General features: G+C 59.8%; 3 protein-coding genes across 9 annotated transcripts in view; 1 reads left to right on the top strand and 2 right to left on the bottom strand.

Annotated features, from left to right (window-relative positions):
- Positions 1-6,305, bottom strand: part of CLCN7 (chloride voltage-gated channel 7) — a 13,364-nt gene extending 7,059 nt beyond the window's left edge. For 2 of the 3 annotated variants that reach the window (XM_077316862.1, XM_077316863.1), the window contains exons 1-12: positions 6,096-6,305; positions 3,884-3,955; positions 3,710-3,781; positions 3,442-3,504; positions 2,966-3,098; positions 2,531-2,640; positions 2,107-2,187; positions 1,687-1,749; positions 1,190-1,273; positions 587-680; positions 349-413; positions 107-223 (exon numbers count right to left, since the gene is read on the bottom strand). In XM_077316862.1, coding sequence (XP_077172977.1) covers positions 107-223; positions 349-413; positions 587-680; positions 1,190-1,273; positions 1,687-1,749; positions 2,107-2,187; positions 2,531-2,640; positions 2,966-3,098; positions 3,442-3,504; positions 3,710-3,781; positions 3,884-3,955; positions 6,096-6,218 — 1,077 coding nt within the window. In that variant the 5' untranslated portion in view covers positions 6,219-6,305. The remainder of the gene's footprint in view (positions 1-106; positions 224-348; positions 414-586; positions 681-1,189; positions 1,274-1,686; positions 1,750-2,106; positions 2,188-2,530; positions 2,641-2,965; positions 3,099-3,441; positions 3,505-3,709; positions 3,782-3,883; positions 3,956-6,095) is intronic. The other variant, XM_077316864.1, reaches the window with a different exon arrangement.
- BFAR (bifunctional apoptosis regulator) lies at positions 6,255-21,213 on the top strand. Of its 5 annotated transcripts, none has more exons than XM_077316870.1 (10): positions 6,255-6,388; positions 14,875-14,987; positions 16,850-16,899; positions 17,095-17,422; positions 17,954-18,155; positions 18,356-18,525; positions 18,818-18,962; positions 19,354-19,533; positions 19,844-20,046; positions 20,331-21,213. In XM_077316870.1, the coding sequence occupies exons 4-10, from the start codon at positions 17,154-17,156 to the stop codon at positions 20,521-20,523; spliced, it is 1,362 nt and encodes a 453-aa protein (XP_077172985.1). In that variant the 5' UTR covers positions 6,255-6,388; positions 14,875-14,987; positions 16,850-16,899; positions 17,095-17,153; the 3' UTR covers positions 20,524-21,213. The 5 variants fall into 5 exon arrangements, with proteins under 5 accessions (XP_077172985.1, XP_077172986.1, XP_077172987.1 ...); XM_077316871.1 differs by lacking the exon at positions 6,255-6,388 and adding an exon at positions 14,101-14,115; XM_077316872.1 differs by lacking the exons at positions 6,255-6,388; positions 14,875-14,987 and adding an exon at positions 15,447-15,529.
- PTX4 (pentraxin 4) lies at positions 9,285-13,968 on the bottom strand. Its single transcript, XM_077316868.1, has 3 exons — positions 13,618-13,968; positions 10,697-11,489; positions 9,285-10,090 (listed from the first exon to the last, which is right to left on the bottom strand). Exons 1-3 carry the CDS (start codon positions 13,756-13,758, stop codon positions 9,450-9,452), a joined length of 1,575 nt encoding a protein of 524 aa, XP_077172983.1. The 5' UTR covers positions 13,759-13,968; the 3' UTR covers positions 9,285-9,449.
- Positions 21,214-22,092: the final 879 nt, after the last annotated feature.

Consider the following 22,092-nt stretch of genomic DNA (forward strand, 5'->3'; position numbering starts at 1 on the left):
GAAGGAAGGAAGGAAGGTGAGTTGCAATTTTGCCAAAGGAGATTCTCTGGCCCATTCTTGGTCCTCCCCCCAGCCAATGGGAACCATATGGAGGTGAGGATTTTACCTCGGTGTCAAAGCGCCCGAAATTGATGAGCCCTGGACTGGAGAGGTCCCAGGGGTTCCCGTGGTAAATGCTCAGGATGGAGTTCAAGGTGAAGGTGGAGATCATGGAGGCGAAGAACTGCAAGGAGGGAGGGAGGCAGGCAGGGAAGCCTTCAGGGGCCGGGCCAGCCGGGGCGGGGGGGGTGTTGTTCCCCTCTCCCCACCCTCCACGGAAGGATCCGGCAATGGGTCCCTCAGACTCACAATCCGCCAGGTCAGGAACTGGTTCCAAAAGGACGCACCTTCCTCCAAGCTGAACAAGACGCCGCCTGGCCAAGAGAAGGGGCTGGTGAGGAAGGCCAGAGCGAGGGAGGAGAGAGCTCGGGGAGAGGCCCAAAGCCCCCCACTGGTCTCTGCCCCCCACGCCCGAGGGGGTAACCGTGGGGCAGCTCTGCCAGGAAAAGCCCCATCTGGGGGAGGCAGAGATCGGGGGTGTCTTTACCGACGGGGGCTCCAAAGGCAGCCGAGACCCCTGCTGCGGCTCCGGCCGAGACGAAATCCCTTTTCTCCGTGTCTCTCCGGAAATACTCAAAGATCTGGAAAAGTAAGCCAAGCCCTGACTGGGTGGGTTTCCTGGTTGGGGGGTTTTCTGCCCACTCAACCAAAACTGGCAGATTGACAAAGAAAATTCCAAATGCTACATTAAAACCACACAGACCAAACAGCCATAAAGCAAACTCTAAAACAATGCAGGGCAATAAACACGGCCATAAAACTGCAGGAATCAATCGTCCAAGTCAATTAAAGGCAGCCTGGAGTATTGTCTGCTCAGACTGGCAGCTGCTCTCCCTGGTCTCAGGCCGAGGGCTTCCCTCTCCCCTCCCCCCTGGTCCTTTTTAACTGGAGCTGCTGCAGGGGATTGAACCCGGAGCCTTCTGCGTGCCCATCACAGGCTCTCCCACCAAGTCACAGCTCCAGGCTGCACTGCAAGGCCAGCGTCTCCCGTGCAGGATCCTGCCCCGACAAGAACCAGCACAGACTGGGGGAGTCAAAAACCCCAGCTCCACCAGCCCACCTTCCTCACGGCCAATCTGAAGCCACTGACCTTGAAGTCCCTCTTCAAGGACGTCGACCTTCCCTGAGAAATCCCAGCTGCAATGACGGCCCCAGAGTGAATCATTGGTCCTTCCTAAAGAGAAGGGGATTTAGGGCACCTGTCCCCCCCCCCAGGCCCCCCAACATGGTGCCCCCCAAGAATTAAGTGGGCGGGGCCAACTGAGGCTTCCGCCCAGCAGGGCTTGTGATTGGCTGTTAGAAAACAGTCCTTTAGGGGCAGGTGCCCCACATGGAACTTCACCGTGCAAATGGAGGCAGCTCATGGCAGCCGTTTTATGGGCACGCCTAACATGCGCTGTCAGGACTCCGTAGGTGTCTCCCCCCGATTTGGAGGAAGGCAAATGTCCCCTTGGGAGCCAGGAGTCGCTTGGGGGATGAACGCCTGACTCTGCCCCGTCCCCGAACCCACCCGGGAAGGGCGAGGAGCAGCTCTGAGGGGTTCCAGGTGAGGCAGCCTGAAGGGGAAGAGAAGCCATTCCCCCTCACCTTTCCCACGGCCAGGCCTCCGACCACCGAGAGAATCACTCCACAGACTTTGACCAACAGCGTCTGCAAGAGAAAACGTGTCCCGTTTATTTCATTTCCTTCTTCCTCTCCTCTGTTTTATCCTCACAGCAACCCTCTGCATCGGGCCGGGCTGACGGCACGCGACTGGCCCTCCAGTGTGCTTCCGTGGCAGAGTAGGGGATTCGAATCTGGTGCTTCCAGACCGCTCTAACCACGTGGGCTCTCACTGGCTCCCTCTGGCCGACGTTCTGCTCTGCTCCTTGGGGACCAGCCCTGGGGGAGGAGAGGCACAGCCTGCTGGACCGCAGGAGAGCCGACCGGGGGGGTCAACAGGCGGACACCACAGTGCAACCCCCCTGCACACACGCACACACACACACACACACACCGGCCTCTTACCTTCAACCGGACCACGTGGGGGATCTTCACCCCATTGAGATAGCATTTTATCTGGGGGATCCCGCTCCCGGCAGCCACCGGCTGCAAAGACAGAGGAAACCTACTTCAGCTGCTTTCGACGGAATCGGATAAACCAACCAAGAGTGCTTCTTCCAAGGGGGAGTCTCAGGGGGGTGGTCTTTCCCCTCCCCTCCTGCCTGGTCCTTTTAACTGGGATGCTGCAGTCGGGGACTGAACCGGGGACCTCCTGCAGGCCAAGCAGAGGCTCCGCCGCTGAGCTACAGCCCCACCTGCTGCTGTTCAACGGGTGCAGCAGCCGGAGGCCCCACGGAGGGAGACATCAATGCCACGGAGACAGGCATGGGAAAGAAGGAACCCCCTGTGAAGCGGGGCCTGCGAAGACCCCGGGGAGAGGAGGACTCACCTCCACAAGGGCCACAATCACCGAGCCCACCATGACCACGGCGGCGTTGAGGGCGGCCCAGAGAAGCAGCGAGAAGGACAGCCCTCCGGTCTCCGTGAACTTGTCGATATCTGGAGAGGGAGGGGGTTAAGGAACCCAGTCGAGGACCTTGCCCAAACCGCACTGCTCAGGGCCAGACGAACAACTCTGGCCAGACTGCCGATATCAAGCCCTGACCCTCTCTGACCCATGGAGACGGGCGAGATCCCGCTGACGGGAGGTTTCGGAGGAAGAAAGGGTCTCCTGGGATCCACTGGGTCTCCTGGGGACTCGTTCAGCCCCCTCAACTAATGCCCCTTGTGCAGGGGGTCCTTGAGCCCTGCCTGGCCTGGCCTGGCTCCCCAGAGGCGCTTTCTTGGGCGACAGGGCTGTCCCGTGGCCGCCACCAAAGGATACTTCCCTTCACCACGTGGTACTTCAGCCCGGCCAGGCATTCCACCAGGATGTCGATGAAGCAGGCCACGAGGCCCGTGAAAATCCCAATCAGGGCACAGATGACCCAGCGCCGGATCTCCACCGTCCGGAAGGCCTGTGGGGCAAGAAGCACGCTCCAGAGGGCCGGCCCTCCTCCCGGCCAGCCAGCCAGCCCATGCGGGACCCCGAGGGACAGCAGAGGCCGAGCTTCCACTCCGTGAAAATCTCAAGGCCCGTTTTTTAAAGAATGGAGCGGGAAAACTTTTATGCCCCAGAGCTGTCAATGCCTGACCACGTGGAAAAACCAGACATGGCCAAAACGAGGGGCAGGCAACAAGTTGGGTGGTTTCGGTGCCTTTCAAGGCGCCGGGGCCAGAGGGCCCCCACAGCGGCCAGGGGCCTGTGGGCCACAGCCTGCCCTCCCGGTGCCCTTCCCGGTCTCTCTCTGCTCGACTCACCGTGTGGTTCCTCCTTTCCTCTTCCAGGAAGAGCTGGTTCTCGCAGTTGTCGTAGTCCAAACTCTGCAATCGGCAAGGGGGGGTGGGGGGGAGGACGTGACTCGAAAGAGGAAGCAAAAGAGAAAAGCCCTCGATGGAGCGAGAGACCAGGTGGGCCTCTCCAAGGCACCGCCTCACATGCAGGGGGGTTCCCTCTGGCAGGGGGGCTCCCTCCCTCCCGCACCCCCAGCCCCCAATGCTTGACTCTGCAAAGGGCCCACGGACTCACCTCGTACTTGAGGGACAGGAGCTTCTCGTTGTGGGGGATCTCGTTGGGAAGGGACCCGGAGGCGTCCATCTCCTGGGGACACAAGGACAATCCTGGTTCAAGCCGTCGGGAACTCCGCCTCAGACCCGGACCCACGGCCGCCCGGAGGAGCCCTTCTGCCCCCCCCCCACTCACCAGTTCGGCGTCTTCGTCGAGGTAGACATCGCTCAGGTGTCCCAGGCGAGAGGCCGACGAAGAGGGCGTGAGCTGAGGAGGCAAGAAGCGTTAGACCTCGAGATGAACAGCCCCCCTCACGGTCAAAGGACGGGGGCATCACAGAAGCAAGACGCCTTCCAGGGTGACAGGGGGCAGCACATCTAGGAGCAAGGACACACACTCCCCCGCATCTGTTTGCCCTGCAAGAGGCAAGCCCACAGGACCCATGCGCTGTAAAAAGAGAGGCCAGCAGCCCCACTGACACTTGTAGGGCCTGGCAGGAGGGCCCATTTGCCAACCTGAAGGCTGGGTCCCTCTCGAGGGCCTGTCCAGAGAGCACGAGCCAAGCCGAATCCAGATTTATGGAGGACATTCAAGGGAACGGAAGGAGTCGAACAAGAGACCCCTTGGGGGGTTTTGGGGAAGAGGGGAGGGGAGAAAGTGGCCACACGGAGGCGCCTTCAGCAACGGAGACAGGCTGGGCAGGCCCAGCGCAGCCCCGGAACGGTTGGCGGGCATGTGACATTCCAGGACATAATGCCCAGCTGAGCGCGCTCTGGGGAGAGGCCGATCACAAGGCCCAAGCGGGGAATATTCTCCCGGCCCCTCCGCAGCGCAGACAGGCAGGGCAGCCAGTCAAATGCCTCGGATTTGGGAGAATATTGGAAACAATCAGAATGGCTGTTGACCATAAAGCCTCCGTGTTTGTACTTTCAACACGGCGGGGAAGCCGAGGACGGGGAGAGCCTGGCCAGTGGCAAAGCAGCAGCTTCCGACCTGGAGGGTGCAAAGGAGGATCGGGGCCCCACCCCACCCCACCCGCAGGGGATTCGCCAGCCTTCAGGTGGGGCCTGGAGGTCTCCCCAAACTACAACTCATCTCCAGGTTTCAGTCTCCCTGGAAGACACAGGAATGCCAGAGGAAGGGCTCTATGGCACACACCACGGAGCCTGGGGGAACCCAAAGTCCTAGAGTGCCGTCCCACCCAGCTAAAGTGTCTCTGCTCCCCAGACCTGTCTCCCAAATCTCCTACACTGGAGTTGGCAAGGCTAGGAGAAAGGGCAGAACCCCGAGACAGGGGAGAGGGGCAGGACTCTAAGAACCTTTTCCCATCCCCTGCCACTATTTTACACAGCGGCTTCACATTATTGATCTTACGGCCCTCCTTTGCCCTGAGCCGGAACCCATCTTTTATCCCCAAATATCAGCCAGAAGTTTTGGCAAACACAGACTGCTCTGGGGCTTCCTGAAGCACGAGTGTTCAAGAACTCCCAGGGGCACAGCCTGGGCAGGAAGGCCCCTTTGGCAAGGAGGAGAGCAGGAGAATGCTGGGGGGGCAAGGTCAGCCGGAGGGAGGCACCCTGGGCGTGAGGAGGGGTCAGACCCCTGGGGGCTTTTCTCGCGGGCCGAAGGGGGCAAGCTGTTTTAAAATGATGCTCCATCATCACTACTGGTGTGGAGGGTGGCCTGTAATAATTATGAATAAATATAATAATAATACTAAGCAGCAGCAGCAGCAGCAAGGGCCTTTCCTCCCAAGCCCTCCAGACCATGGGCACAACGAAGGCAGCGAAGCGACCGGCTCAGACCGTAGCCAGGGCCACCTCACGTGGGCATCCTTGCCCTGCCTGCATAGCGCCTGCCGCTTCTGCAACCATCCCCCGGGCACCCAGGAGCTGGGAACCGTCACAAGCACCTGGCCCTGTGGCCGAACACCCCTTGGCGCCGATGCCCGCTGCACGGCACAGGGACAGGAGAAGAACGACAGCTGGGGGTTCATACCCCGAAGGAGTCCTGAAGCAGCTGACAAACCCCGTGCCCTCCCTCTCCCCACAACAGACACCCTGGGAGGCAGGTGGGGCTGAGAGAGCTCTGACAGAAATGGGACCAGGACTGCCCAGCTGGCAACAGATTGGGGTCCAGACTGGCTTGGGGGCCCTTGGAGATGCCAGCCGGAATGACAGCTCCTCTCCGGCTTCCAAGACGAGCCTCCCTGGGAGAAAACCAGGGCCCTGGGGACCCTCGCCCCGCTGAGGTCCCCGTCCGCTCCCAAGCCTCCGGGAGCGCCCCTGGACCTCCCTCCGCATGCACATTCCCATCCCGGGCGCCTCTGCCCCCTGGCACGGCATGCCCCTCTCCCGCCGGCTGGACTGCGCCCGGCCGGGGAGGCTCGTCGGCGCCGCGGTCGTACCTGGCGGGGCTTGGCGGGGCTCGGCGCGTCCCCGTTGAGCAGGAGCGGCGTGTCCTCCCGCGCGCCCTCCTCGCCCTCCCGCGCCCGCCCCGACCACGAGACCTTCGTCGCCACGTTCGACATCGCCCGCCCGGCAGGAAGGCGCAGCAGCCGCGGCGGCAGCGGGGCAGAGGCAGGGCGCGCTCACGTGACCCGACCGGCCGCCCGCTCACGTGACCCCCGCGCCCGGCGCCTCCCGGGAAATGTAGTCTCTCCCGGAGGAGGCCGGGCCCGCCCGCTAGCGCTGCTGCCAGGTAGGGAGACAGCAGGGAAGGAGGTCGAAAAGCCAAGGGAGAGGGAGGTCCTGCAAGCCACTGCCACCCACCCACCCCGCGCAAAAATGTGGGCAGACTACGGTGGCCAGACTGCCCCACTTTGGGAGGGACATCTGGGGGCACCTGGCAAATTGGACTTAGGTGGAAATTTTATATATATAGATATATATTACAATGCTATTTTTGAGTTCTATGCGTTCTGTGAAACTTTTTGTTGCTCCATATAGACCAAATTTTTAATCAAGACCCCCCCCCCCCCCGGTTCATTGGTGTCTCGCTTTACCAATGTTAAAATCTGGTCACCTTACTACAGACTGACAGACAGACAGACAGACAGATGGAGGATTACATAAATGGTTGGATAGATCGATGATACATGATTAGACACCTGGACACATAGACAGACAGACAGACAGACAGACAGACAGACACTAATTCTGTTGTGCAATGCCTGACAAAAGTTATCTCCTTAAATTGTTGCTAGAATGAATTTTCTCCTGCTGACCATATGAGAGCTGTATTTTAAGACTTATGCACTTTTGTTGGTTCTGGGTTTTCTGAACACAACAGTTTAGTCCTGTTGTGAGATGACCTTTGGTCATGTGCTCTGAATGAGCAAGGAGAGGGGTGTGTGTGTGTGTAAGTCTGTCGGCCTCTGCAGGATAGGTGCACAAAGGGAGGCCGGAGAGGGGCAGCCATGCCCGCTGACTCACGGCCTCCCCGCCGCTGGCTCATGCCCCGTCACTGGATTTTCCGTCCTGGCTGGGTTCTTCCTGGGCCGCCTGAGGACACTGGAGCCAGCAAGTTCAGGAGCCAACCTGGCAGGTCCAGGAGTGATTTTTGGCCACGTTCACCACTCAGGAGGTCCTGGGTCCTTTTCAGCTGGGGTGAGAAGAGGCGCTCTGCACATGTTCTAAAGACTCACAGCTGGACTTTTTTGGAAGCCGGCCTGAACTTTCTGTGCTGTCAAAGAAGCAAACCCAAAGGGACCGACGGCAGACTCTGCTCTTGGAGTGCCCGGCCCAGAGGGACTTCAGATGAGAAAAAAGGCAACAGACAATGTGGTGATTCAGGCTAGAATTGGATTTATTGTGCCCCTCCTTCCTTCCCACGTTTGTCCTCTGAGTTCCTCTTCTGACATCCCGGTCGTGAAAACAGCAAGGCTGGGCATGCCGTGGGCAGACAGGTCCCAGGGGGCAGCCGTGGGGAGAGACAGGGCCTGAAAAACTGGGAGGGGAGGGGGTGACGGCTGGAGAGGACCAACAGACGTAGGACAGGAACCCCCCCTGACTCCTCTCCCCATGGCCTTTCCCCAAAGTGAGCAGCCCCAGGTGCCCACAGAGAGCAGGTGGGGTATCAGGGCCCCTTTTGTCTCCAAAGCTGCTTCCCCCCATGGTGGGTGATGGATGGACACGGGAGTCAGAAACAGGAAGGAAATGGGCTGCGTGTGAATAGTGGGGAGGGAGTTTTAAGCAAAAACCAAGCAGGTGTCCTGCATCCCTTCCCATCGCTACTCCTCCGTGCAAAGGACAGCGGCCCAAGGCACAGACTAGCCGTCCTTCTGGCTGCGAGGCTCGGCAGGAGGAGGCACCCGTGGGGCAGCCCCAAGGCGGAAACCGCAGCAGCAGCCCCTGGCGCCCTCCCAAGCACTCCGTGTCCCAGGCTGCGGGCGGCCCTGGGAAAGGACAGAAACACCTCCCTGACTAGCAAGAGTTTCGGGGCGTAAACTCCCAAGAGTCCACGCTCGTTTCGTTAGATACGCGTGGAGTGGAAACAAAGGTCTCTTTGACCTTGGGGTTGCCAGCCTCCAGGTGGGGGCTGGAGATCCCCCAGAATTCCATCTGGTCTCCGGGACAAAGTTTGAGACAGACGCTCATCCCCAGAACAAAACTCTGCTGGGGGGTCTTAAAGGTGGGCATGCACACAGAAGTTTTTATCCAGACTCGGACTTCAGAACAACACAGCAGCCCACCTGAACTGGTTTCTGGGTTACAGACCTCTGTGGCATTAGGCCCCTCTGAGGCCTCTCCCCTCCAACACCCCGGCTCCCCCCCCCCCCAATCTCCAGGGATTTCTCAGCCCTGATGTCTGCCACCTGGAAGGAGAGAGGGGAGTTGTCCCCCTGCAGCTTGACTAGAGAAGCGGGATTGCTTTGGGAGGGAGCCGAGAACATTTGCACTACAGTGGACAAGAATCCTCGCTTGCTGTTCAGCCCTGGGGGGCAGGGGGGCTGTCCGTGGTCCTGAACACAAGCTCAGTCCTCTCCTGCAGGGGTTCCTCTTGGAAACTTCCTTTGTTGAGGACTGCCTGGGCCCAAATACTGAGAGTGGTTTGGATCAGCCACGGCTAAACTGAGAGGGGGCCCTTTGGGGGCTCGGGGCAGAAAACCTCATGGGGGAAATGGCCAGAAGCTGTCCTGCACAAGGCCTTGTGTGCCGTTAACAGGGGCTGCCAGTCAATGCTCTGCGTTCCCTGTCCATGTTTTGGCAGTGGTGCGGCAACCTGCATCCCCACCTCAGTCTGGGCCCCCGCAGACTCCCCAGGCCCACAGGGGTCATGCAAGGGAAACAGACACAGCGGATCTGGGGAAGGCCCTCCTTTCGGCCTGAACTGTGTCAGGAGGTTGGGGGAGGCAGGCTAATGTCACCCTCCTGGTTTCTGAGCATGCAGCTGGGACCAGCAGATGTGTCAGGAGGGTTCAAAGTGTGTTTTGGGGGGGATAGTTGTGGAATCGTGTTTCTGAAGCGCAGGGCAGCTGAGCTTGCCTGGAACAAGGGTTGCCAAACTCCAGCAGGGGACTGGAACTTTCCTGGTGACCCAGATCAGCTCTCCTGGAGAAAATAGCCATTTGGAGGGAGCTTTTTTGTGGCAGTGAGCCCTGCTGGGGCCCTTCCTCTCGAAATCTGCCAGGGCCCCTCGGAATGGAGGACCTTCTCCCTAACCCCCCAGCCTCGCTCCCCAAACACTGCCCCCCCCGTCTCCAACTGGAGTTGGCAACCCCGCCTGTGGTCCACCAGGCATCCTTCCGCAGGCCGCTGCCTCACAGGCAGTGCTCGAGGCAGCTGCAGCTCACCTTCTGCACGGCCCCGCTGAGCTTGGTGAGGTTGGCCAGGGAGAGGAGGGGGCTGCGCGGGAGGCCCTTCCCGATGGCCATGCCGGAGACCTCCCCCGGCGACAGGGCCCGGTCCCACAGGGCCAGGCCGGCCAGGCGCCCCACAAAGGCCTCCGAGGGCTCGAACCCCCCACCCGGCGTGTCCTGCTCCTGGCCCAGGAGGAGGGACCCTCCCGCCGGGATCTCGTAGCCCTTCCGGAACCGGGAGCCCATCCCGGCCAGCCGCCTGTCCACGAAGAACCAGTACCGGCCCTGGAGGGAGGACCAGATGACGCAGACGTGGTGCCACCGCCCGTCCAGCAGGCGCCCCACCGGCAGCTCCCGGAAGGCCGGGTCCCCGATGACAAAGTGGAGGGCGCTGCGGGGCGCCGCGTCTCTGCCGTGTAGCACCAGCTTGTTGTCGTTGTCTTCGGTGGCGTAGGACAGGATGGTGCCCAGGTAGCGGGCGCTGGTCCTCACCCAGCTGCAGAGGCTGAACTCCAGCAGGCCGGAGCGGAAGCCGGGCTCGAAGGCGGCAAAGTTCTCCGTGGAAGCGTTGGGGAAGACCAGCATGGCCCCCACGTTGCAGACTGCCAGGGACAGAGAGAGACAGAGAGAGAGAGAGAGAGAGAGAGAGAGAGAGAGAGAGAGAGAGAGAGAGAGAGAGAGAGAGAGGGATCAGTCACCGCATTGGATTCTCCACGATTCCTCCTGCCCACGAAGCCTGCTGGCACAGGAGGCCTGCTGGGTGACCTTCGGCCCATCCCTGTTCTCTCCGAACTCTCTCTGCCCCACCTGCATCACAAGGTGTCTGTTGTAGAAAGAGGAAGAAGAAGAGTTGGGCTTCGTCCCCCACTTTTCTCTACCCAATGGTGCCCGAAAGTGGCCCACAAACCCCTTTCCCTTCCTCTACCCGTCACAGGCAGCCATGAGGTAGGTGAGGCTGAGAGAGCTCTGGGAGAACTGGGACCAGCCCAAGGTCACCCAGCTGGCTTCACATCTCTCCAAGCGGCTTCCAATTGCCTCCCCTTCCTCTTCCCACAAAAGACACCCTGTGAGGTGGGTGAGGCCGAGAGAGCTCTGAGGGAACCGGCACCAGCCCAAGGTCACCCAGCTGGCTTCCTTAGGAGGAGGAGGAGGAGCGGGGAATCAAGGCCAGTTCTCCAGACTAGAGGCTGCCGCTCTTAACCACCTACTTGTTCCGGGGGGGTGAGGGGCTTTGGGCTCCCCCTGCTCTCCAGGGGCCTTTCCCGTGACCTCCTGCCCAGGGCTTGGGGGCTCCGGCCGAGGGGGGCCCTCCGGCTCCTTCTCTTGCAGGGGCGGCTTCTGGCCCGGCAGGGACCCGTTCTGTGCCTGGGCCGCCAGCAGGCGGTTCTGCTGCTGGAGTTTCTTCCTTTGCCGGTGCTTGGCCCGCAGCTTCTTCAAGGCCCGGCTCTGGCCGGCGGCCTCCTCCGGCCCCCTCTGCACGGGGCTCCTGCTGCGCAGGGGGGCTGCGGCCAGGGCGCTGGACAAGAGGACCTCGTTGTGCTCCAGGGGAGCCTGGGCCAGCTGCTCGAGTTCGGCCAGCTTGGCTCCCTGGGTCTTCAGGGCATCCTGCAGGCTCTCGAGCCCCTTCCGCAGGCTCCCCTGGCCGGCCCGCAGCGCTTGGCTGTCGTCCTGCAGCCTGCTGACCTCCCGAGTGAGGTTGGCCAGGAGGGCCTGCTGCTCCTCCCTCTCTGCTGGGCCCCGCTGCTCCCTCTCCCGCAAGGACTCTTCCAGGGTCCGGACCCTCGCGGCCCCCTTCCTGGTTTGGTTCTGCAGTTTCTTCACCCAGCTCCTCAGCTGCTGCAGCTCTTCATGCAGGGCTGCATGCGTCGCGTTGGCGGCAGACGCCTGGGCCTCCTGCTTGTCCTCCAGGAGCCTGAAGCTGGCGTGGACACCGGACGACACGTTGAGATTGGCTGCGATCTCCTGGAGCTGCACCAGGGACACCTCTTGGAACCGCCGGAACTGCGGAGGGAAAGAGGGCAACGTTAGGCCTTGGGGGGCCCTTCCGGAGGGCCTCTGGGGTGGGGAGGGGCTTCTCCGGCCCCCCGAGAACGGAGCCAGGAGAGGGCTTAAGGCATCCGCTGCCCCTTGCTCTCGGGTCAAGGAGGGAGAGCCTGTTCTCACTTGGGACCCCCAAAATGCTTGGAGACCACCTGGATACCTGAGAAGAAAGGAGAGGGTGGGATCCCGAAAGCGAGCGGGGGCCGATATGGGCTTTGGCTGCCTTTGTTCACTTGGCAAAGCACCTCAACACAAAGGGAATCATAAGAACCTCAGAAGAGCCCTGCTGGGTCAGACCATTCCAGCACAGGGGCCAGCCAGTTCCTCTGAAGGGCCAACAACAGGACAGAGAGGCTGAGGCCTTCATAACATAAGAAGAGCCCTGGTAGATCAGGCCAGTGAAGGTCCATCTCCTCCAGCCTCCCGTCTCACACAGGGGCCAACCAGTTCCTCTGAAGGGCCAACCACAGGGTATAGGCCAAGGCCTTCCCCTTGTGTTGCTTCCTGGCACTGTGATTCAGAGGTTGACTGCCTCCGAACATGGAGGCTCCCTTCAGCCACCATGGCTAGTAGCCCCTGATAGACCTCTCCTCCATCAATCTGTCTACCTCCCTTCAGAGACCTCCCTTGGAGACTTCCCTCGTTTGGGGAAAGCATGGAGCAAAAGAGCGGAAGACCTGAAAGCAGGATGGATTATCGGTGGACAATGTTGTGTGCTTGTCACACCAGAGAACATTTTAACTTGCTCACTTGCAGGCAACGGGACGTGCAGACTTTGGAAAGTAGGGGGTTTTTTGGAGGGGGGAATTCTGCTTCTCCACCGGCCTCATTGAGCTCACCACCCGGCCCCACTATATTTAGGAAGAGCGATGTTATGGAACGGGACTCGGATTATTTATAGCGTTAACTGGAAATCATTCCTGAGTATAATTAGGGCCAAACAGAACGTGACGTTAGAATTCCCTCCCTGGAACGCCCAGCATGTTTTGGGGCTTTTTAAAAAACAGCTCTTGGAGACGCCAGCCAGGGGCGTTCCAGGCAAGGGAGCAAAGCAGAGGTGGGTGGGGAAAGCAGAGAAGACCACACGGGATCTTGGCATGGAGGGCCTCCAAGGGGCTTCTAGGGGGGACCAGAAGGGTGTCCAAATCTCCCCATGTCCCTGACTCCCGTCTGGCTGTCGGAAACAGAAAGGACTTCTAGGGCAGAGCCTCCGTCTTGTGCCGTCTCTCAAAATACTGCCCAGCTGTATTTATCCGTGCCTGTGGTGGGTGGGGTTTTTTGGCATACAATCTTGGCCACCTGATGGATGGTGTGCTCCTGCAGGCAAGGACCTGTCCGTCTGTCTGTCTGTGCAGGGCCACTCGTCCCATGTAAGCAACCCAAGGGAGAGGGGACTCAAAGCCCCCAGGAGACACCACACCCTCCCCGCGGGCTGGGCCCCTGGATTCCACTCTGCCAGGTCATGGAACTGGATTGAAAACCAAACATAAAATGAAATGCAGGACACCTTGTGTCTGCTACAGATGTCGAAAGAGAGCTGAGAAAGAGCTGCTACCTAATCTAAAGGAATCCTACAAGGAAATGCTGAGGGTGTGGGCAAAAGGCCAGCCCAAACAACGCCCCTGTGGGTGAAGGGGGAAAAGAGACAAAACATCGGCGGGAACAAAAAGATGGGGGTACAGCTGAAACCAGAACCAAAACAATTAAGAGTCCATGTTGTGGGTTTTCTAAATGACTCTGTAGCATCTGAAATGGAACTTAATTATTTTTTCTTCATGAGAACAAAGTCTTGAGTTCTGTGCCCACAAAAGTTGATGACCAGAATGAGACCCGGTCGGCCTTCATGCTGCTTCAGAGCCACACGGCTGCCCACCTGAACCTTTTCCCTTCACGGTTTCGTTCCATGCAACTTTGCAATGGCGAGATTTGAGGTTACTCCCAGAGCTTTTCCAAAATACCTATTTCCAGAAGTCTGCATTTTCAACATCTGCACCAGAAAGTCCCTCCCCAACCCCGTCCCAGCCAGAGTTCTCACGGGTGACTCCCACCACACAGCGGAACTGTTCCAGGGGTGACAGCAGTGGCTCACCTGCTCCTCCAGCCTCCGAAATCTTTCAAAGAACGGCTTCTGCCGCTGCCCCGGCGGGGCCTGCTGCGACTGGCTCCCCTGGAGAGAGACCCCGGCCACCATCAGGAAGGTGAGCAGGAGTCTAGGGGCCACGGAAACCATCCTGGCCTCCTTCCAGCCGCTCCGGGTGGGGCACGTGGCAGTCTGGTCCCGTGTCTCCGGATCGCAAGCTCCCCTCCGAATTGTGGCTCTTGGTGAGCGACGGCGACAATTCCTCCCGAAAAGCTCCGGTTTCCTCCCACTGGGCTAAAAGGAGACCTGGGTTTGCACTCAGAATAGATGAGACCTACAGACTCCTCTGGCGTCCCCGAGAAGCCAAGTTTAGTTCAGGCGCTGGCCTGCCCCAGAGGAGAGGGGCTGGGGGAAGGGAAGCACAGCCCGGGGTGGGGAGCTTGCCCAGCGACCTGCGAGTTTCCCAGAGCCTCAGCAAACCTCCTCTGGGGACCCCGAGCAGAGTGGGTAAGTGCCTCGCCACCCAGACAGTGACGGAAGGGTCTGCTCAAGGGCCAGGACGCAGGGGGCCTGTGAGCGGGAGGCGCGGTCACTCTCCGAGGGCGTGGCTCCGTGGGCTGGAGGCAGGAGTCAGGGTCCAAAGCCGGCTGATGAGCTCGTCTCTGAGGATGAGGGTTGAGAGTGAGGCCCAGAGTGGGCAGGAGGCCAAGTCCCCAAGGATGGGGTATAGGAGGCAAGGTCCAAAGCGGGCAGTGGGCAGGACTGTAAGGATGCTGCTTGACCATGAAGCCCCCTGAGGGCAGTAGGGTTGCCAACCTCCAGGAGACCCCTGGAGATGTCTAACTAGTGCCATGGCTCTCCCAGTGACAGAGATTGGTTCTTCTGGGGGAAAGGGCTGCTTGGGAGTGGGGAGGCTATGGTGACTGTCGATGGCGGAGGTCCCTCCGTTCCCCAAACCACCCCCTCCTCAGGCCCCACCCCCCAAATCTCCTGGTGTTTTGAACCCAGAGCTGGCAGTCCTGGCCACAGGGGGCAACGTCCAAAGACAAAGCAGGGAGGGCAGACTGAAGGTCTGCCTGGCCTGGCTGTTGTCCGGGTGCCCCAGGTTTGTTTCCTACCCAGCTAACATGATACACAGAGGATCCTCTAGACAATAAGAATATTTGAACACTCGCTAAGGTATGCTTTCACTGTATATATAATAATGATTTCTATGTTGTGTAAATTACACCAACAGACTGTTGACTATGGTTAATTTTATTTTAGGACTGATGATGATTCGTGAGCCACTGATGAAGGTCCGGTTTCGGAAACGGCTTCTGCATCCAGATCCTGTCCTGGCCCAGCCTGAATAAAAGCGAGAAAAACTCTTCCAGCCGGTACACGTTTGCTGTTAGGTTTGGCTTCACACCCCTGGCGGATCCCTTGGCTGGCAACCCTCCATTACAAAACGGATTGGCAGAGTTGCCAACTCTGGGTCGGGAAATACCTGGAGATGCTGGGGGTGGAGCCTTAGGAGGGGAGGGAGTTCATTGGGGTGCAATGCCCCTGGCCCACCCTCCAAAGCACCTCCAGAGAGCAATTGTGACAGAGGGGCATGTCCAGGCGCCACCTGGAGGTTGGCAACCTGGCACTCCACCCCTAATTGCGCTCCCTCCTCAGGCTCCACCCCAAAGCCTCCAGGAATTCTCAGCCCAGAGTTGGCAACGCTGCTTGGCCCTCCCCCTGCAGACAAATTCCAGGGCTGAAGCCAACCTTGCAAAAAAAGCATACCGCTCTAGCCCGCCGCGGTCCTCCAATGTCTATGGCTTCGCCCCGGGACAGGAAGTGTGCCACTCGCCCGTCGTGCTCTGTAGCCGCCTGTATCCGAGAGGGCGGGCCGGTGGCGTCAGTGGGGGCCAGTGCGCAGGCGCGTCCGGAAGTAGGTGCCGGCGGGCTCGACCGAGGGGACGGGGGTGTCGCCGCTGCCCGGGTCAGGGTCCGGGGGGGGGCGCGGGGAGGGGGGCCCGGGGAGGGGGTCGCGCGGGGGCTCCGGCTTGGACGAGGCTGTTCCGCAGGGGGCGGGAAGGGGGGGTCTCGTGCTGGGCTGTCCTCCCTGGGGGCAAACACCCTGCACGCAGAAATGTAGCTCTTCAGGGAGGGAGTCCGGTGGAGTCGGGCGCGGGCGGAGGCTGGGTCTGCTGTAGGAGGCGCCTGGGAGGGCTGTCTGGGGCTGTTGTAGGAGGGGATTTGCCCTGCCTCGTGCCAGCAGGTGGTCCTGGAAGCCCTTGGCCAGCTCAAAGGCCGGGCCAGAGGGCAGCCTTCTTGGGCTGCAGAAGAGTTAAGAGTCCAGTCCAGCAGCCGCTTTGAGACCCACCGGATTTCCAGGAATTAGTTCTCGGCTTCCCTTGTGGGGCATCTTTGACAGCTGAAGTTTTCTGCTCCATAAAATCTGGTTGGTCTGGAAGGGGCTGCTAGCCTCAGATCTAACCTTGCTGCTGGAGAGCCTTTTAAAAATTACCTTTTAATTTCTCAGCTTGTTTTTGTTTAAAGCCGAAAACATGGAGGCTTTTGCAAGGCCGGTGAGCTTGTGAAGTGCTCTTGGGCTCTTAAGAAGTGCTCTGTGGAGCCAGGCTGAGGGCCTTGTCTAGGCAACTGACCTCACATGTCCCTGGCATTGTGATATTCAACAGTATGCTGCCCCTGAACATGGAGGTTCTGTTAACTAACCCGCATACAGAGCAACAAGTTTTTCCTTTGGCTTACGGGGTAGCTGTTGCTCTGCCATAAACATCTGGAGAGGACTAATGAGGTTCCTACAGCAGGGAGTGATGCTCTGTGTCCCATCTCCCCCCCCCCTAAATAAATTGCTCCTCAAAGGAGTATCCTTGTGGCATGGTTGGTGCTGTCCCTATACACATAGGAGAATGCTGCCGTTTGCTCACTTTCATCCATTGTTTTCCATGAATGCCAAAAACCAACGGGGAGAAGAAGCCAGCTTGGTAGTAAATTTATCCAGCACATTTGGGCTTTGCCTTTTATTAGAGCGATTAGAATCTACTCCTCAGGGCATCAACAGCTTTTCTTGTGCTCTGCTCTACGCTTAAGGACATTGTTATTTATTTTGGCTCTGCTCTTCAGCTGTTGAGAAGGAACTGACATGCTCCAAAATGCATTGAAGTCCTTGCCAGCTTGCAGAGAAATGTTGTTCGCCACCACTTGGGTGGTGTGTTGTAAACAGCTTGTTTCCTCTTTTTCTTAGATGGCCTCTTCTCCAGGCCAGAAAGGTGGGCGATTGTGACTCAGCTGCAGGTATGCAAAGCAGGAAAACGGTGTGTTGAAGGTTTTCCCTGGAGGAGACGGGGACGTTCTGGAGAGCTTGGGACCTCTCCCAGCCCGGTGGCTGGAGGCATAGAGTAGGCTGCCGCAGTCAGCCTTTCCAAGGGGAGGGACCTCTCTCGTGTTGTGTCAAGTCACCCCTGAGTTGCCTTTCCCTGCTGTTCCCAGAACTGTTACGGTGCCGCATGGTCTGAGAGGCCTTTGCCCCACCTGCTTCGAGACCAAGCATGGAGGACGGCGCAGAACCTCCCAGCGGAGCGGAGGAGCGGGAGGAGACGGCAGCCCCTGCCCACCGCGTGTTCAGCCGGGAGATCTCCGTGAGCGAGTTCTGCTGCCCCTGCTGCTATGACATCCTGGTCCGGCCGACCACCTTGAACTGCGGCCACAGCTTCTGCCGACACTGCCTGGCCTTGTGGTGGGCCTCCTCCAAGAAGAACGAATGTCCAGAATGCCGGCAGACCTGGGAGGGCTTCCCCAAGGTCAACATCCTCCTCAGGTGACTTCGCTTGGGGGTCCCCAGAAGGCCGAGCCCTCCCTTCCCCAGAGGGCTCGGAGCTGGGCTGGCTCACATAGCTGGGCTGGCTCACATAGCTGAATTTAGAATCATAGAATCCCAGAGTTGGAAGGGGCCATTCAGGCCATCTAGTCAAACCCCCTGCTCAACGCAGGATCAGCCCTCAGCATCCTAAAGCATCCAAGAAAAGTGTGTATCCAACCTTTGCTTGAAGACTGCCAGTGAGGGGGAGCTCACCACCTCCTTAGGCAGCCTATTCCACTGCTGAACTACTGAACTACCCTGACTGTGAATTTCCCCTCCTCTCCGTTCCATTCGGGAGCCTAGGCCCTTTAGAGGCGCTTGACTCTTGCGGGTTGAGGGGGACTTAGCAGGGAGACCCTTTCAGAGGGGAGCTGTGCAGGGGGAGGCCCTGAAGAGGCTGTCACAGCAGGGGCATCAAGTTCTGGCCAAGGGGCTTTCCCTCTCCAGCCTCCCCAAAGGCCTCTTGCTCAGCTGCTCTTCCTTCCGCAGAGACGCCATCGAGAAGCTGTTTCCGGAGGCCACTGAGCAGCGGAAAGAGGACATCCAGCAGAACGCCGACGTTGCCCGGAGCCTAGCGGCATTCCAGAAGTACGGGAGCGACCAGGCATCGGCTGCACCACACGCGGGACGGACTGACCCTCGAGGGAGGGGCTTTTTCTCCGGGGTCCTGACAGCTTTAAGCTGCGTGGCGGTACGTCTCCCCCCCCCCCCCCCGGCTGCTCTCAGAAGAGGCGGGCTGGACATTCCGGGGCAGGTTTGGGAAATCCTTGGGCCTCCTCTCTCTTTCCCAAGGGTGCAGTGGCTGCCCCCCTGACCCAGCGAAAGGCAGGGACTTCCCAGCACCCGGCCCTAACCCTAACCCTCCGTGGGTCTCTCTGGGTTTGCCCGCAGGTGGTCTTGCTGGGCTATCACTGGAGCAGCCGGGAGATGGAGGACGACCTCCTGGTGCACAAGCCGGTGGCCCGGTGGGGGGCCGAAGAGGTGGTGCACTGGCTGGGCCAGCTGGGCCCCTGGGCGGCCCTCTACAAGGAGCGCTTCCTGCTGGAGAGAGTCAACGGCAGGTGAGGCAGAGGCGCCTCGGGGCCCTCGGAGGACGCAGACGCTAAAGGAAAAGTGACTTTCCACAAAGAGATTTCCTGTTAGCACGAAGGGCCTGCTCGTCGCCCCCTCCCCCCGAACAGGGCCAAACTTTTGGAACAAGGTTGAAATTGGGCCTTTGGCTTGGGCGGTGGGTGTTTGCTGCCCCCGGAAGTGTGCCAGTTTCCCATGGCGTGGTGGCTGGGCGCTGAGCAAAGCCAGGCAGGGGTGCCCCCCACCCACCCACCCCGTTCACGGGTGCCGTGGCTATTTCAGGCTCCTCTTGACGCTCACGGACGAGGATCTTGCCCGGGCCCCCTACGCCATCGAGAACAGCAGCCACAGGAAGGCCATCATGGCAGAGCTGGAGCGGGTGAAGGCGCTGGGCGTGAAGCCCCCCCAGAACCTCTGGGAGTACAAGGTCAGCCAGCCGTGCCCAGAAGCTGGTGGGGGGTGGGGGGAGAGCTGTACACTTTGGCCACCGGTCCAAGGAGGTTGGGGAGGGCTGCCCCCCCCACCGCCTTCTGGTCTCCCTGGAGAAAACACAGAGAGCTCCACGTTGGGAGCACCCAGTGTCCTTTTTAGAGGCCCGGGGGGCCAATTGGGGAGGGTGGTGGGACTTCCCGCCTGCCACTTTCCCAGTCCAAACTGGCGCCAACAATCAGTGTTCTTTCCTGAGGGGCAGGCACAGACGGGTGTGTGCGTTCCAGATGGGGAGCCTGGTTTTCCCCGGAGGGCCCTGCCCTCGCCTTCTGCTGCCCCCCTTCCCCTCCCGCCTGGCTTTCACCCCTCCCTCCCCCCTTGACTTCCAGGCTGTGCACCCCAGCAAGGCCGTCTTCCTGCTCTACGCGCTGAAGAGCTCCCCCCGGCTCACCCTGCTCTACCTCTACCTCTTCGATTACACGGACCTCTTCCTCCCCTTCCTCCACACCATCTGTCCGGAGCCAGACCAGGAGGAGGCGGACTTCGAAGACGTCCTGGCCAAGTTGCTGGTAAGGTTTGAGGTTTCCAAAGGCCGAACAATCCCTTTCGGGGATGATCCGTTTCGGGGCTTGCTAGCTGCGCGGAGAGGGCTGGCTCCTTGGCCCTGCGGGAAGGGAAGCATCCTTGGGGCAGGAGCAGAGCAGAGCATCAGACCGGGGGAAGGGGCTGTTGACTGGGGGAAGGGGCTGTTGACTGGGGAAAGGGGCTGTTGGACTCTGGGTGGTGCCAGGGAAATTTAGGGGGGGCGTGTTCCACAGCAGCAGCCCCCAGGCGAGAAAGGGGCTCCGTCCTTTGTGGTGCTTTCTTCTGCCCCGCTAGGACCCGAAAGAGCCCGCAAGGAGGCAGTGGCGGGAGTTCCTGGTCAAGTTCGTCTTCCTCCCCTACCAGCTGATCGCGGAGTTCGCCTGGGACTGGCTGGAGGTGCACTACTGGACCTCCCGCTTCATCATCGTCAACGCCATGCTCCTCTCGGCCCTGGAGCTCTTCTCCTGCTGGCGCCTCTGGTCCAGGAGGGAGCTGAGGTGAGGGCCTCGCGCGCTCCCTTCCCTCGGCAGGGTGGGAGGATAAAGCCGTTATGGGGCTAGAGCCCTGCAGCCAAGAGGGCCACGCCTGGAAGGGACTTCCTCCCCCATCAGCCGAGCCCCGTGGACCTCCCACCACGCAGGGCCCATTCGACATGCCTCCCGTCAAGGGGGCAGCCTGGCCGATGTGAGGGGGAGGCTGCCGTTGGGGCAGGGGGGCCCTTTGAGCTCCTGCAGGGGAATCACGGCCTGGAGCCCTCTCTCTCTCCCCCCCCCCTCCGCAGGACCGTCCCTCGCCGGATGTGGAACCATTTCTGGAAGATGTCCACGCAGGGGCTCCTGGTCGCCATTTTCTGGCCCTTCATCCCCCAGTTCCTCTGCAACTGCCTCTTCTACTGGGCCCTGTACTTCAACCCCATCATCAACATCGACCTCGTGGTCAAGGAGGTGCGCCGCCTGGACACGCAGGTGCTCTGACCAGCCCCTTCCGGACTCTCCCTCTTGAGCCGCACCGTGCCCTGAAGGCACACAGGGGACTTCTTGTTTCTACAGTGATAAAAACTGCGTTGATTTCTTTTCCCGGTTGCTTTTGGAGGGAGTGATTTTCTTTGCCGTGGCGGGGAAGGGGCCTCCCCCCCCCCGGACGCCAGCCTCTTTGAGGCTGGGGTGGGCTGTCAGTCTTCCCCCACCCTGGTGTTTGGGGGGAGATGGCCCCTTTATTCCCTTGGGGCCTCGGTCGGCTTTGAGGGATGATGACAGAGGAACTTCTGCCTCGCCAAAGATTTCAAACCCGATTTGGGGCTTCTTTCTCGGCCCCACCCCTCACACACCGTTTTTATGAATCAAAGGAGAAATCTGACCTTTCTGTCGCTGGATGAATTTTCTCCGTCCACTTGCCAGTTACGACTCCCCTTTCCCCCTAAAACCAAGAAACCGAACCGGGAGTCCTGCATGTGGCCGACCAGCTGTGAAGGGGACGTCTTGTGTACCGAGTGGCCGTTTTCCCCGTTTGCTTAAAACTCGGCCAAACCACGTCTAGCTTTGTTTTAAATGCTCTTTTCCTTGTTAATGAAGCTTCTACTGATGTATTTGTATGGAGAATACGGTCTTCAGATTTGCCTATGAGTCTTTTGGAGAATTAAACAGGATTGTTTTCTTTTTGTAATATTTCTGTCTGCAAAATTCCACGACGTCGGGGCTGTCAGAGCTTGGCATTTTGACTTGCTTCTGGTGGGGAACGAGGGAGCATCACTGAGTGGGCAAGGGGCCATAGAGGCCATCCAGTCCAACCCCCCTGCTCAGTGCTGGACCGACCCGGAGCATCCCCAGCAGGTGTTTGTCCAGCCGCTGCTGGAAGATGGGCAGTTCCCCGTTCTCCTCCTGTGTGGCACCTCCAGTTCCCTGAGCAGCTGGGCCAGAGCAGGCGGAAAGGCACGAGGAACGCCTCCGTAGGGACCGAGCCCTTTTCACAAGACGAACAGAAAATGTGTCCAGAAAGCACTGAGTGTTGGAGAAGGGCAGGTTGAAAGAAGATGGGGACGGGACGGGGCGTACCTCAGGTGGGGGGAAGCGATCATGTGGAACGTGGGGTGCAAAGGCAGAAGCCAAGACACAGACATGAAGGTTGGTGTGTACAATCAAACTTTGCAAGAAGACAACAGTCCTGTGGAGGAGTGAAGGATCAAACCCGGCTTGGCAGGCTAGAAGCCGCCGCTCTTAACCGCTACACCACACTGACTCTCCCCTGGTGACCTATGCATGCTTCCCCCCCAAGACCCACCAAGCTGCCGCCATCTGCCCCCACCGGGTTTCAAAGCTGTCCTTATTGCCAGGGTCCTGTGGAGGGCCTTGTGGGGCACGTGGCATGGGTCTACGTGGCCAGAGCAGTGAAGTCCATCTTCCAGGCTACATGGAGGCGGGGAAAAGCACCGACTTTAAAAGTTAGCGAGTGTGGGGAGAAGGGAGACCCCATTGGTCATAGGTGGCCAAACGGTGGCTCTCTCCAGATGTCCATGGACTACAATGACCATGAGCCCCTGCCATGAC

This window comes from Paroedura picta, chromosome 17 (genome assembly GCF_049243985.1).
Source record: "Paroedura picta isolate Pp20150507F chromosome 17, Ppicta_v3.0, whole genome shotgun sequence".
Classification (NCBI taxonomy): Eukaryota; Metazoa; Chordata; class Lepidosauria; order Squamata; family Gekkonidae; genus Paroedura; species Paroedura picta.